Source organism: Phocoena phocoena, chromosome 14, assembly GCF_963924675.1.
Source record: "Phocoena phocoena chromosome 14, mPhoPho1.1, whole genome shotgun sequence".
NCBI classification, from domain to species: Eukaryota; Metazoa; Chordata; class Mammalia; order Artiodactyla; family Phocoenidae; genus Phocoena; species Phocoena phocoena.
The window spans coordinates 32,854,557-32,869,676 of NC_089232.1; the positions used below are offsets into that span (position 1 = coordinate 32,854,557).

General features: G+C 42.4%; 1 protein-coding gene across 2 annotated transcripts; it reads right to left on the bottom strand.

Moving 5' to 3' along the window:
- Positions 1–5,406: 5,406 nt before the first annotated feature.
- Positions 5,407–14,890, bottom strand: PNO1 (partner of NOB1 homolog). 2 transcript variants are annotated; one of them, XM_065890646.1, is made up of 7 exons: positions 14,666–14,890; positions 14,282–14,431; positions 11,622–11,705; positions 11,375–11,435; positions 11,021–11,138; positions 6,529–6,599; positions 5,407–5,834 (listed from the first exon to the last, which is right to left on the bottom strand). In XM_065890646.1, the coding sequence occupies exons 1-7, from the start codon at positions 14,870–14,872 to the stop codon at positions 5,767–5,769; spliced, it is 759 nt and encodes a 252-aa protein (XP_065746718.1). In that variant the 5' UTR covers positions 14,873–14,890; the 3' UTR covers positions 5,407–5,766. The 2 variants fall into 2 exon arrangements, with proteins under 2 accessions (XP_065746718.1, XP_065746719.1); XM_065890647.1 differs by lacking the exon at positions 6,529–6,599 and having other exon boundaries at positions 5,789–5,834; positions 14,666–14,872.
- Between the last annotated feature and the right edge of the window lie 230 nt (positions 14,891–15,120).

Sequence of the window (15,120 nt, forward strand, 5' to 3'; positions counted from 1 at the left end):
TTGCCCACATACGTAACAGGTAACTTAATAAATTTGTGTGATATAAAAGTAGTTTACCATGTTCCACCACTTGATATTATCCCTTCCCTTTTCTGCAAAGGTACTATTGGCTGGAAGAAGACATTCTGGTTAGCTTTGTAGGACTGTAGTCTTTCCCTATATAGTTTTTCTAGAAAACTGGTTTTATAATCATGAGTGGGAAAAGGCAGGTTGAATCAAGAGGAAAGAATCTTACTTTGGGCACACCCGCCTGCCATCGCTGTTCCTTCAACTGAGTGCTGCACGCCATGGGCTCTGTCTGTGAGAGAAATCCCGGTGCTTGGTGTCCTTGCATGACATGGAGTTTTGCATGTAGATCGATTTAAAATATGTACCTCTTGTTTACATAATTTGCATAATTTTAAAACATAATGTTGCCAAACTTTGGAAATGTTAATGTTCAAACTGAAAATCTCCACTACATGTAACTTTCTTCCTCTGGATCAGTGCGTGGCTTATAATCCCAGCCAGTGGTTTGATCTGTTCCAGTGTCAACTGCCATGTGCTCTGCTTCAAGGGGGGGAACTAGTCTTTTGTGAATTTTTTGTACATAAGTATTTGTTACAAATATTTTAGCAAATGCTTTCTATTTCTCTTGCTTGTGCATATCTTGGCTGGCATTACAGAAAAATAGTGCAAACATTATTTCCTTACTGGGGACTGAGGGTTTTTTCTTTTTCTTTTTTTTTTTTTTTTTAGCGTGCGTGGGTGGGTGGGGAGGGATGGTTTATGTTGAATGTTTAGTTTTTCTTCTGCATGAAACATCATGTTGTGGGATCTTTAGAAAACTTCATACTGTATGAATAAGAAAATAAAATATTTGAAACTTGATTGAGTGTATTCACAGTGGTCTTCAGGCTTTCCCAGCCATTGGATAGTCTTTTTTCACTCTTTCAGATTTTTTAAAAACTCTAGTAAGTTGACATTTGATCTTTGACTATGAGCCATAAGTAAGTCTGCTCTGTCACTGGGTGAAAACACAAGTCATCACAGTGACCTGCAGAACCCGGTGTGTCACCCTCCCTCTGCTTCCAGGCTCCTTTGCCTCCGTGCTTCCCCCAAGCCTTTGGCATGCTTCCTCTGTAGGCCTGTGCACCGTCTCTTCGCCCCCCAGGCTACCCACAGGGAATGCTTCCAAGGGTTTCAGCCGTGTCCTGGTTCAACAGGAACTCTCCTGGCCACCATTTAAACACACTAATACACCTGATTCTCCTTTACCCCACTCTGTTTTCTTCCATAGCGTTTAACCTCTTCTGACATGATTCATTTAAGCATTTTGTATTTGTCTTCCCCGGTTTTGGAAATGACACGAATGAAAGGTCCCCAAGGGCAGGGATTTCTGTCCCTTGTTCACTGATAGACCTGGCTGCCTAGATTCTGCCTAGTTCTTAGTGTTTAATGAATACGTAACCAATGAATTAGGTAATAGGAGACACCTCGTTTCTCCAGGTTGTGATGTTAAATTCTGTCCACTACTTTCTCACTTCATAAAAGGTAAGCATCAGTATAATTTTGAGACTTTTATTCATTCAGCAACTCTGGAGGGCTCCCACGCCAGGCCCGCCCCGTAACAAGCACTTGAGGTTCTCGTGACGGGAAATGACGGCCCACATGAATTATGGGCTCTTGGTGTCCTATACCCAGAACACCCATATTGTCAGGCATGCACTAGTTATGAGATACTATGCACTGGATTCCTTGGCTCTTTGAACTAGGAGTATAGGTTAGTTAGGCCTAAACCAATAGTTAACATTTTAAACCCTAGGTCTCCCTTTCTTTACCTAGTTCTAATGGTCTTAAGAGTAGAAAAGATGACGAAGTGAAACAGCAGTGCACGGAATGGGAGAAAATATTTGTAAATCATGGATCTGCTAAGAGATTGCTATCTAGAATATGTCAAGACTACGACTCAAAAACCACCTGATTAAAAAGTGGGCAAAAGGACGTGAATAGATATTTCTCCAGAAGGATACACAAGTGGCCACCACCACGTGAAAAGATGCTCAGTATCACTAGTCATTATGGAGATGCAAACTAAACCAAGATTACCACTTCATGCCCGTCAGCACTGCCATCAGCAAAATAAAAGTGTTGGTAACGATATGAAGCAGCTGGAAGGCTTGTGCATTGCTGGTGTGGATATCAAGTGGTGTAGTCATCGTGAAAAAGTGGTATAATGGTTCCTCAAATTAAACACAGATTTACCATATGACCCAGAAATTCCACTTCTGGATACTTGCCCAAGAGGAGTGACAGTAGGGACTAGAAGTGTTGGCACACCCGTGTTCTTAGCGGCATTATTCACAGTAGCCAAAACTTGAAAGCAACCAAAACATCCATGACAGATGGATAATCAAAATGTGGTATATACATACAACGGGATGTTACTCAGCCATAAAAGGAAATTTTGACACATGCTGTAACACACATGAACTCTGAAGACATGCTAAGAAAAAGGAGCCAGTCACAAAAGAACAAATACTGTTTCTCTTTTTTTTTGTGGTACGCGGGCCTCTCACTGTTGTGGCCTCTCCCGTTGCGGAGCGCAGGCTCAGCGGCCACGGCTCACGGGCCCAGCCCCTCTGCGGCACGTGGGATCTTCCCGGACCGGGGCACGAACCCGTGCCCCCTGCATCAGCAGGCGGACTCTCAACCACTGCACCACCAGGGAAGCCCAATACTGTATTTTTTACATAAGTTCCTGGAGTTGTCAAACTCATAGAGACAGAAAGTAGAATGGTGGTTCCCAAGGGCCAGGAGGAGGGGGAGGTAGAGTGTTGAATGGGTACACTGTCGGATGGGGAAGATAAAAGTTCTGGAAATGAGAACGTACTTAGTGTCACTGAGCTGTACAGTTCGAAGTGGCTAGAATGGGGAATCATGTATATTTTACCACAGTTTAAAAGAAAGAGTAGACAAGATGGTAGAAATCTTTCTGGATACTTTCCAGGACTTAGAAAGAAATGCTGTTCAAGCTCTTATATGTCTTGAAACAATTTTTGTTTTATAGAATGGATTTTTGTTTTGGCTGCATTGGGTCTTCGCTGCTGCACCTGGGCTCTCTCTACTTGCGGTGCGCAGGCTTCTCTTACTGCGGAGCACAGGCTCTAGGCGCACGGGCTTCAGTAGTTGTGGCGCACGGGCTCTAGAGCACAGGCTCAGTGGCTGTGGCGCACCGGCTTAGTTGCTGTGTGGCATGTGGGCTCTTCCCGGACCAGGGCTCGAACCGGTGTCCCCTGCACTGGCAGGCGGATTCTTAACCACTGCACCACCAGGGAAGTCCTTCAAACAATTCTTAGTCTTCAGAAATTCCCACATGCTCAAAAATCGCTCATTAAATTAGCTCACGTTTTAAGCTAAGGTCCACTGCCACTTCAACCTTTTACTAACCTTGGGCATTATAAATTTATCAGCTAGCCAGATCAAATTAGCGAGTCCTTGCTCTCCCAAACCTCCTTCGGATTACTGGTGTCTTTGAATGATTTCTTTCAGCAAATGAGAAATTAACATTTGTATAATACAAGCATTTTGCAAGTTGTAGGATGGTTATGTACACTGTCACCGTGTACTCAATAATCTAACATTAAGCATGCTGTCCCATGGCTCTGGAATCAGGAAAATCAGGTCTCTTTCCCAGATGCTCAATGAACATGAGCTTTCTTCTGTAGACAGGATGAGAATTGGAGTCCATATCTTCTGGAACGACTAGGAGGAAACAACAAGGTCTCTTCCCTTACCGGCCACTGAATATCTAAGAAAATACTCCCCTTTCATGCCCATTCCCCAGCCAAGTAGCAATTAATATGTTAATAAACTGTTATATGATGTGTCCGAAATTGTACTAGATACTGACAATCTAAAGATCAGAGGCTTTAGGGTGGGAGGCAGACACTAAAATAATCACAGGTTAGCATGACAGATGCCACAGAAATATGGATAAGCATCGCTAAGGCTTTTGGTTATTAGATTTCATGTCCGGGCCTTAGAGAAGAATTTGAAGAAGTGATTTGATCCAGGTCAGGATCAACTCCCACTGCAACTACCACTGTGATGTAGTCAGATTTATTACCTCTATTTTTTTCTTCATTATTCCATTCCAGGAATTAGCTGGGTTTCCTCTAACATTTTGTTTCCCTTTCAAGCCCCAAGCAGTGCTGATTCCCTGGGGGTTGGGGATGTTTGCCCAGGGAGAGGCCCAAAACTCAAGACGGTAAAAGTTCAGTATCCCAAGTTTTAGCAACTGCCAAAGAAATATATTTGCTCTTATATTACTGATAGTTGTAACTACGTAAGAAATCTTCAAAAGGAAGTAAATGCAAACAATACCAAAAGATTCCTTCACTTTAACATAGAAAACTTGCTCCTATATTACTGATAGTTGTAACTACGTAAGAAATCTTCAAAAGGAAGTAAATGCAAACAATACCAGAAGATTCCTTCACTTTAACATAGAAAACCCGTGTTTTTCCAATCAAAATTATGCTCTTTAAGAATCAACACAAAATGTTTATGGTTACGTAGCGATGGTTCATCTCAGCCAAGCGCTTTGGAAACCTGATTAAAACTGTGGACCCATTCCTTAGAAAAGTACACCCTAAGTACTCACCATTTTGCATATAACTTCCTGGACAAAGCGTGGGGGGTAGGCAAGTACCTCCTGAAGCCTTTGCAGGCTCCAGAGTAAGACAGTCCCGACAAATTCCTTTTCAAAAGGATATGAGTCAAATGGTATCAACATACACATACACTCTCCATGCTGTTGTGTTGCCAAAGGATAAAAAAATTACTGCTGGGACATTTCCAGCAATTTCCCACTGGATTCCCACTGTAATATTAAGTATATCTAATCCCAATGCAATGTACAAAATAGTTTGGGATAGTGGCACATGTAACTAATAGAAAGCTTAATAGCAATACTTAAAAACAACACTTTTTCTAGTTCTCACATGTACTTTCTAATACTCCTATCATTAAAAGTTTTGGTTAAGGGTTGCAGAGATGTACAAGAGAATAACATCACACAGTTTAATGAAGTAGGTTCCTTTCATTAAAAAAATGCATAATATAAATCAGAACATTTAGGCAGACACCTGTTAAAACAATCTATTACATTTGCAGAATACAGTCGTTTTCTTAGGAGTAAAAATATTCTTTTATCATATTTCACCTTTACTACTTAGAACAAGTATACCCGAACACTGGAAAGGTCTGACTGCTTTCATTAAACACTTATTTAAAAAATAAAACTCCTTCCTCACATCAACCTTGTGATGTAGTCTTTAATTTTACGAACTGCAAAAACAGGTACAAATATTAGCCTTCCTTGGCCCACAGAGTATATCCAAACTGCTGCTATGACCTGGGTCTAAAATATTCACACACCATCCAGTATTAAGGGTCACAAGTCAAGAGAGGTTTTCTGAGATAATTCTTTTAATTACAACTCACAGAGAAGAAATAACTTTTTATAAATTTATAAACAAAAAACTGAGAAGCTAATACAGAACTGTTTTTTTAAATAAGTTTCCCTCCAAATGAGAGGCTTATAAACTATGCAAATCTATATGTGATTTAAAATGGAAAAAATAAATTATACTTAATGTGCTAGTATAAATAATGGTATCCACGACTGAAAAGTTCTTCACATGGTGTCTGGTGACCACTTGTAGAGGGGAAAGGCATTTTCTCTAGAGTTCAAAGACAAGGTAAAAAGTCTCTGATTTGAAATCAGAATCGGTCTGCCGCTCTGCTAGCCACAGCACGAATATTGCCATAAACCTTTGATGGAGGATTTCCTGCAGGAGAAAATAAAAAAGCTTATCCACACGTATACATACAGATGCTACCATGGAAAATGGTCTGCAACTCTACAAAGGACAGGGACATTTTCCGCTGGATCTACCTTAAATCAACAAAAGAACCATAAAGGAAACCACATAAATATTCTCCAAAGAACATTTTAAATCCTAACAGCCAAAGACCCTGAGTTGTCAAAATGTTTCGAAAAGCAGCCAGTCAGACCTGGGCACAGCTGACCTGGGCACCGCGGTGGATCCCGCACGTTTCCCGAGCAAGCGCTACAACCCACGGCTCAGGCCGCAAGTGACCGTACTTCGTGGTTTGAAAATGGGACTAAGTCAGCCAACTAAGATGACTGACTGATGCTGCTCAGCAGCTCCCTTTTGGCTGAACCTAAAACAATGCTGCCTGCTATTCTGGAAGGGCTCCCTAGCGCACCTCATCAGGGGACGCAGCGAGGATGTAAGCAACGTGATCCAATAGACCCTTTCTCTCGGGTTTGCAGATGGAATCCAAGCAAAAATATTCCTGCTTTCTCTCTGGGCCCACATTTGCCAACCCCCAGGAGTTTCTGCTTGCTACCTTTGTCATCACCCTGACCCTAAAGTGACCTGCAAATGCGATCTGAGTTCCTAAATTCCCTGTTCTTTTCTTTCAGAGAAAACAACATAGGACGAAAACTGCTGTTACCCAGGATGAGATTGCAAATAGCCGTTCTTGCCATCTTGATGTTTTGGAAAGAACCAAGGATGTGAACTTTCCTGCAAGAGATACAGTGAGACAGGTTAGCAACAAAAAGCATTTCCTTAACGAAGCCCCATGATCCAGGAACTCTGGAAACTCACGGTAGATACAGATGCCTCAATAAAGGTGGTGGTGATGGTTGCACAACTCTGTAAGTATACCGCAAACCACGCTGAAGGGGAATGATAAGTGCATTGTATCCCAGTAAAAACTTACGAGGGAAAGACATAAAAAATTAAAAAACAAAACTCAGTTCTTTAAGACCCTTGGTGAATAATGGCTCCTATCCACTGAGTGCTCTCCAATACGCTAGGGCTTTACATACACGTTCTCATTTAATCCTCGCATGAGCTTCATCAGGCAGAAGTTATGCCCACTTTACATACGAGGAAACAAGTTAGTGAGAAATCAAAACACCTGTCCGAGATGACGCACTGGCAGAGCTGGGAATATTAAAGTACCCAGATGCAGGTAATACTGTACTTAGTTAAAACATATTTGTATTTTAACTGCAAAGCTTTCTAAAGATAATTTAGGGACTTCCCTGGTGGCGCAGTGGTTAAGAATCCGCCTGCCACTGCAGGGAACACGGGTTCGAGCCCTGCTCCGGGAGGATCCCACATGCTGCAGAGCAACTAAGCCTGTGCGCCACAACTCCTGCACTCTAGAGCCCGCAAGCCACAACTACTAAGCCCACGTGCCTAGAGCCCGTGCTCCACAACAAGAGAAGCCACCGCAATGAGAAGCCCGTTTGCTGCAACTAGAGAAAGCCTGCACGCAGCAACGAAGACCCAACACAGCCAAATATAAATAAATAAAAATAAATTAAAAGAAATAAAAAAGATTTAAGATTCTCTAAATTTCTTCACTAGTCTCTGGAGATCATCCAGACCTTTTTACTGGGCATTCCTTGCCGAATGCCTCAAATTAGACTGACAACATAGCATTTTGCTTTTCTGAGCCCATCTTCCAAAATACCAGTAAACTTAGTAAACTGACACCAAAATCTTCAGGGGGAACGTCAAACAGAACCCTCTCCCTTCCAAAGGCTCAGGCATTTCTGAAACTGGGGTAAAAACGAGGCTAAAAACAAGAGAATCAGTTGAAGTTTGTTCAGGATGATCCCCAGGTTTCCTTCCCCACTCCGGGCGACCAGGCAACCACCTTGCTACCCCTCTGTAACTCTGGTAAAATTAAGGGGTGGGGCTGCTCACTGCAGAAGGTGAAAGCCCTGGGGGCTGGACCAGGGGCACCAGGCACAGTGGAAGTAGGAGCACCATGACGAAAACAGGGGCAATGTCAAGCAAACATCTGCACGATGAGCCGCGAGACTTCCAACTGTCTTCGTAACTGGGCTCCAAGAGTCTGTCAGCAGAGAGACTGGAGAATACTTCTCTGGGGAACCTGGCCTGCTCATTGGGAAAGACCAAAGATACTGACATCAGGGCTTCCCCAAAGAAACAGGCTGGCAATCATCCTAAGTGAAGCCTATAGGCCACCAGCCCCCCACCCCTAGCCCACCCGCAGGCATCCCGAGCCCAGGTTTCTAGTCTGCTCCTTACGGCCCCACCCTTCACATACGACGCCCACACTGAGGAACCAGAATCCGAGGAAAGCACCCGGTGCAGAAGAGCTGAAGGCACAACCAGCAAGCGGAATAAAGCAGTACAGAAACAGAAACTCCAGGGAGAAAAGAAGAAAAACAAACCAAAATAAACCCCAAAACCAGTGAGATCAGAAAAGCAATTTTCAGGCACACATGAATTGACAACAGGATGTTAAGAAAACTGAATAGAAGGATTAGAAGACTAAGTTGCAGGAAGGAATTCTGAATGAGAATGATTTACAATAGATTTGTATACTCGGCCAGAATAGAAGACATCTTCCCAACCAGGTCTCACAAAATGTCCTTCCTGTGCTAAGCGAGCTCCAGGACTACCTACACCACCAAAACAAGGAGGACGCAGGACAAAGAATCCAAGAACCGAGGGATTCAAACACCGAAGGGGCAATGGTGAAAGAAGGAGCCGGGATGGCAACTGTGTGCCAGGCAGAGGGTAGCAGTGCTTCTGGAACAGAAGGCTCCAGGAGAGATTTCTAAAATGTCTGATGCATCTGAGTCCACCAAGCGGAGATACAGACAATGTATGGCTTTCTATTCAATTAGTACGCTGAAATATTGAGAAAGCACACAGAAACATAAGAATTATTTCTTCATGTGACAACAAAGTTGCAGAGGACAGATAAAGTAACCACAGTACACCACCTGGCTCAGCTGTTAATACCCTGAGCACTGATTTCATGCTCAGGTAATACTGAGCTTGAGTCGAACCAAACCCACAGTGTAAAGGGAGGGGCAAGCAAACGGGAGCGCTGGAAAGGTTGAGCATGTGGGCGGAGGTGGGGAAGTCCAAAAGAGGAATCTTCATCTTTCACAGGAGAAAAGCAACAGTGAATCTGAGGGGGGGAAATTAAGCTGCTATACAAAGATATTTAGAAATACAGAGGAAAAATAATTTTTACAAGTTAACTAGCTGAACTTGAAGGCTTGAAATTTCCTCCCTCAGAGGAGGGGGAAATGGAAGCAGACAGGAGGAATTATTTTAAAGTACGTGTACGTGTAACTTCGATAAAAACAATATTCTGTGAAGTACAGCATGAAAGATGAGGAGATACAGAAGCAAGGATACATACAGTGTGAGTAGTTTTGCTGCTAAAACAACCAAAGCAATGGGGCAGTGGTTGGAATGGCATACAGATCCCAAGACATATAGGTCACATTCTTTCCCATTTGATATCCTGAATGTATCTGGAACAAATGGTTTTCAGTTTTATATTTTGTTCACATCCTACTGTGATCTTTGCCAGGTTTTCAGCAACTCATCAAAAATAACATTTATGGGTACATAACAGTCCATCTTATGGCTGTATCACAACTAATATAAATTGTTGAACATGTGGATTCCAATTAGCCTATTTACAGCAAAAACTGCAAGACAGTACATTTCTTTGCCAGTACTTGGCACTGAAAAAAAACCTACTACTAACCCCCAACAAAATGGAGAAACTTGAAACAACATGCTAATTAAAAGAAGCCATATATCAAAGACTACATATTGTGTATTTCCACCTATATGAATTCCGAGAAAAGGCAAAACCATAGTGACAGAAAGGAGATGAGTGATTGCCTGGGAATTGGGAGGGGCTGCAAAGATGCACAAGGAACTTTTGGGTTGATGGAAATGAGCACAGTGGGATCACAGGACTGCAGAGTATTTGCCAAAAACCCACTGAATTATATACCTAAAACAGGTGACTTTAATTGTATGTAAACCACACTGTAATACAGCTGTTTAAAAAATTAGTTCAATGAGTAAATTTTAAGTTAACCCTTAGAAATACACTGATACATTTATAAATTATAAACTTAATATGATGCGTTAACCATAATTGGACTAGCAAATCAGTTACATTTTAAAATTTCTAAATTAACAAAAACTTTTAGGGCTGTTTATGATATTTTAAAGTGTGGTAAACATTTCAATTTTTGAAATTTCTAGTTCAAAAGAGTTTTTCCCATGGCTCCGTGGTCCCAACTCCAGGCTCAAGTCATAAAAGGTCAAAATTATAACACACCTGTCTTCAGGTAAACAGGGCCACCAATATAGTGTTACCAGTTTTCTATTTACAGTACAAAAAATAGTCTAAAATTCAGATTCGAAAATAATGGTGAGCCCTTTGGTTCAGAGCAAAGATGAGATGGTTTTAAATAAAATTATTTCTGGATTTAGCAGTAGGCAGGTCCCTCCTCCTCTCAGTCAACTGCTTCGTTTCCCAACTTCACGGCATTATATAATCTCTGCGCCATCTGCCAGTAACCCCAAACTGGCAACAGAGCGGCTTCAACCTCCGGCAGGGAAGGGTAATCCCAGCTTGACTTCCTGCACCCTTATTTTAAGCCTGTATCATCTTATTGATGTTCACATATAACTGCTCTCTAGTTTTCCCCACAATGTGCAATGCTCACCTTCCTTTTATGAAAGGCCTTTATATATACGTGCATGTGTGTATATACATTTATGTTTTTCTTTCTTAAAGGAAAGCCTCACGATGGCATTCAACACACCTACTCCTTGCTCTCCTCTACTGATTTAATAGATTCTCCTGAGATACTACTTCAATCTTCACCTGTCATATAATTTCTTTTAACAGTGATTCTAAACATTTCCTTCATTACTAATTGAGAAAAAAGCTATAATATCTAAGATTTTCTCAACTAAATCTGTTTTCAAAGTAGATAACTATTGATCCAGAACCATATCCTGACAAAGATTTAGTGGCTACATTATAAGTAAAATACAATCTTTATCACTTCTGGAAACCAGCAAACTATCAACTATAAACTATGACAATAATTTTCTCAAGATCACATACTTACACATCAGCCAGAACTATCCGCGTCCGTGTCACGTTCTCGATGGTGAATTTGGTTTTTCCTCCTTTGCCGGCGATTCTTCCTATTGCCCTCGACAGGTGGTCTCCCTTTAAGGGCTTAACTAAATGAGAAAAGCAAGACCTCAGGAGGGAAGCCATCCCAGCATCACCCACTTCCATGGGAAGTTTAATCATTAGCCAAAGTTCCCTACTGAAAGACATAAAACACGCATTTTTGAAAAAGCTGCTAATGACACAACTCAACTGATGTGACTGGAAAGCTGAGACTCAGGTACAAGACAAAGCAATAGAAAAGTACCATCCAGTAGTTCATATGAAAAGACCACCATACACTCACCATCTGTAATTTCAAAAGACTCTAGGAAGAGGTCATCCAACCTAATGAGGGCAAGTGCGTCCTGCAATACAGAAACACACTGTGAAGCTCTTCCATTCAGGCACCTGCGAATGAGTGTTAAGCTAACTCTCATAAACTGTAGAACTACAACACTCAAAAAACAAAACAAAACAAAGCCCAGATCCATCAAAACAGTCATATGGCGTATTTTCCGAGCCCCCATTTCAGATATCATGAAATCACTCACCTCTACCTGAAACCCAAGAAGAAAGGCTTTCACAAAATCAGCTGCTTTTGTCAGAGCGCTAACATCTTTGGTTTCTTTACAAGTCTGTTAGAAGAAAAAAAAAAAAAAAGGTGTGGCTACGGAGCACAAATTACAGCTCGGAATGAAAAAGATAATATTCTAACAAACTACTAGGACTGACCTTTCCAATTATTATAATTTCCTTCGCTACCACCCTTCCTCTATATATTCTCTATGACCCAGTTTTTGGTAAGTACCGTGTTTAATTTTCAAAACAAAACTCTGCTAACTCCAGAACTGGGCAGTGCCCCCCAAAGACTGTCAAATGACTTACTGTACTCCAAGGCTGATCTGACTCTGGAGTTACCAGCAAGATTCCTCCAATGGCTCCCATTCTGAAGGACCTCCATCCTCGGCCCATCCCACCCAAGCTGGTCCTCTTCTCTTCTCCTTCAATGCAGTCTCCCTGGGAGTCCTGATCTAATCTCCCGACTTCAACCATCATTCCTGTGCTGATTTTTCTTTCCCAAAGCAACAACTCTAGTACTAATTACCAAGAATGGTTTAAGCAGGGGATCCTGCCCTCAAAGAGTTTATTCCATAATCACAGATACAGGTGCTATTCATAAAATGCCCATCCCTGTAAATGATGTGTACTACAAAGGTGCTTGACACACTATAGCTCTAATCTTCATGTCAACCTAAATTTAAGTAAGATAAATACTTTTGTATTTGAGGAAACTCAAGTACCAAAAAGTAAAAAAATAAGGTTTGAACACAGATCTGATTCCAAAACCATCATTTCTCCTCCCCCACACAGACTCACAACTGAGTTGAGGAGACCACATATTTAACAAATTTGAAACCATACAGGGTTGTGTAATGGCACATATAAAACTAGATCCCAGTCGCAATTCTATATGTGACTTCAGGCAAGTCCCATGAATGCTCTAGGTCTTAAGTTTTCTCATTTGTAAAATAAGGAGGTTGGAATGGAAGAGTCCCTACTAGCACTGATGACTTTGGCCAAGAAACTCCTTGGCAAGTTTCCTCACATCTGTTAGATGGGGTACGTCATCTACCTCATAGGGCTGTCCTGAAGACCAAAATGATGTAGTGCCTGCCAAACCACTGCTATGTGTCTGGCACAAAGCAGTATCAACAAATGTGCTGCAATTCATAAGACAGTTAAGCACAATAAACGTTTAGGCCCTGAAGACAAGACTGAAAAATGGACTGACGGTAAAGGAGAAAGAACTTGAGCTAGACCCTGAAAGATGATGAAACTGAGGAAGAAAAAGGGAGTAGGGAGGAGAGGGCCTTCAGAGAGCAAATCCATCCACAATGATGGACAGAAAAAATGTCCAAAGAGATGGTGAGAGAACTTGGGAATGAGACTCCTACTTGAAAGGCAAATTCAGTCAATAACTTTTATCTTTCAGAATTACTGAAGATACCAAGATATCAATAAAACCAGTGTGGTCTGAAAATTAATCTGGCTCTGGCATAGAGGATAGAGTGGTGAAAGGAGGTTTAAAGCAATGAGGTAAAGGACACTTATAAGCAAACAAGAGGTTTTGGCAGAAAGCCATAAAAACCTGAATGAAAGTGCCAATACTGTCAAGTTCTGTATTTTAAACTTTGCCAACTATTTAGACCGGTACCTCTCTGCTTTATTCCATTATTCTAGTCCTTCAACAGAGATGAGTCTATACCAGTCCTGATAATGAATCGTTAAAAAGGAAGATATAATTACTTTTGGTCACTCATTTTGATACAAAATTGGCACCCTGAAAAAATCCCCCCCGGCTTCCCTGATGGCGCAGTGGTTAGGAATCTGCCTGCCAGTGCAGGGGACACGGGTTCGAGCCCTGGTCTGGGAAGATCCCACATGCCACGCAGCAACTAAGCCCGTGCACCACAACTGCTGAGCCTGCGCTCTAGAGCCCGTGAGCCATAACTACTGAGCCCGTGTGCCACAATTACTGAGCTCATGCGCCACAACTACTGAAGCTGGCGCGCCTAGAGCCCGTGCTCCCCAACAAGAGAAGCCACCACAGTGAGAAGCCCGCGCACTGCAACGAAGAGTAGCCCCCGCTCGTTGCAACTAGAGAAAGTCTGCATGCAGCAACGAAGACCCAACACAGCCAAAAATAAATAATTTTTAAAAAAAGACAAAAAACAAAATACCCCAAAGTTTACTACTTTTATTTGTCTAACTCCTAGACTGACATCATGGAATGAACAAGTGAATAAGTAAATAAACACATTTATACACAATTTACACTTAATACTTTTTTTTTCAAAAAAATACCACTAAAATATATAGCACCTGTATTGCAGCAAATACTTTGGTTCTTATTTAAATACTTCTGAAACATGACAACCTCTTTACTAAGCCTTTTCTCAATTAAAAGTATTCTAAGACACAGCTGGTATTTTAGTATGATTTCAGACTGAAATTATGAGTTCAACTAATAATTGTGTTGTATGCAAATTTTGAAGGTATCTGAGAGGTTCAAACACTAAAATATATTAGAAAACTGGAAGAAAATCATTCAACAAAATAAGCCTCATTAAGGAAAGTCTATTCATGCCTTTTCATCCCCGCAGAAAAGAGAAACCGCAGTATATTTGAAAATAGTTAATATTATCCTCACCCTGATTTCTATATTCCTCGATTTCAAGTTAAAGCGTATCTGAAGTCCCAAATGCTCCACAATAGGTGTAAATATCTTCATCCAGTTCTCTTTTAAGGGAGTATATCTGTTAGCTGGGACTGGAATTTTTCTGGTTTCTTCCTTCCCACCCTATGATACAAGAAAACACAACTCAGGAGTTATCTGGAGGAACAGGGGGTGGGTGGAGATATGAAACAACAGCTGATTATCAAAAAGACCCCTTTAACTGGACGAATTAAACATCAGGAGAGTCACCTCTCTAAGAGCTTCACGCCAGAAGAAGCTTCAACATCACCCAGAGGCCACCGTCCTGACCCGCCTGTGGCCCCCGCCCCGTTCCTGTCCCTCAGTCCCCGCCAGTACCAGAAACCCGTCCCCGGAGAGGGGCGGGAAGACGGGCCTCTTGGCAGGCCGGGCCTCCTCGGTGTCCATGCGGGACGCGTCCCCGCCCTCCTCCGGTGCGGACAGCTGCTCAGCCTGCCGCTTCTTCGCCCGCCGGCCACCTTTTCGGGTGACCTGGGTGAAGCCGGCCTCGGCCAAGGGACTCTGCGCCTCCATCTCGGTTTGCATCCTCAAGAAACTCCAGCGGAAGCTTGCTGCTCGAACACGTGCTGGGCTGCACGGCGCAGGCGCGCCTCGCAGGACCCAGCCTTCGCCAACCAGCCCTAGGGCTCCGCCCCCTTTCCTAAGAAGTCCCATGCAGGGGACCTGGAGCAGGAGTTTGTGTGTGTGTTTGTTGGGAAGAGGGATGGGCTGTCCTAAAATATGACTGATTCTTATGGTCGCCCTCTGCCCCGCCGCTCGCAGCCAAAACTTTT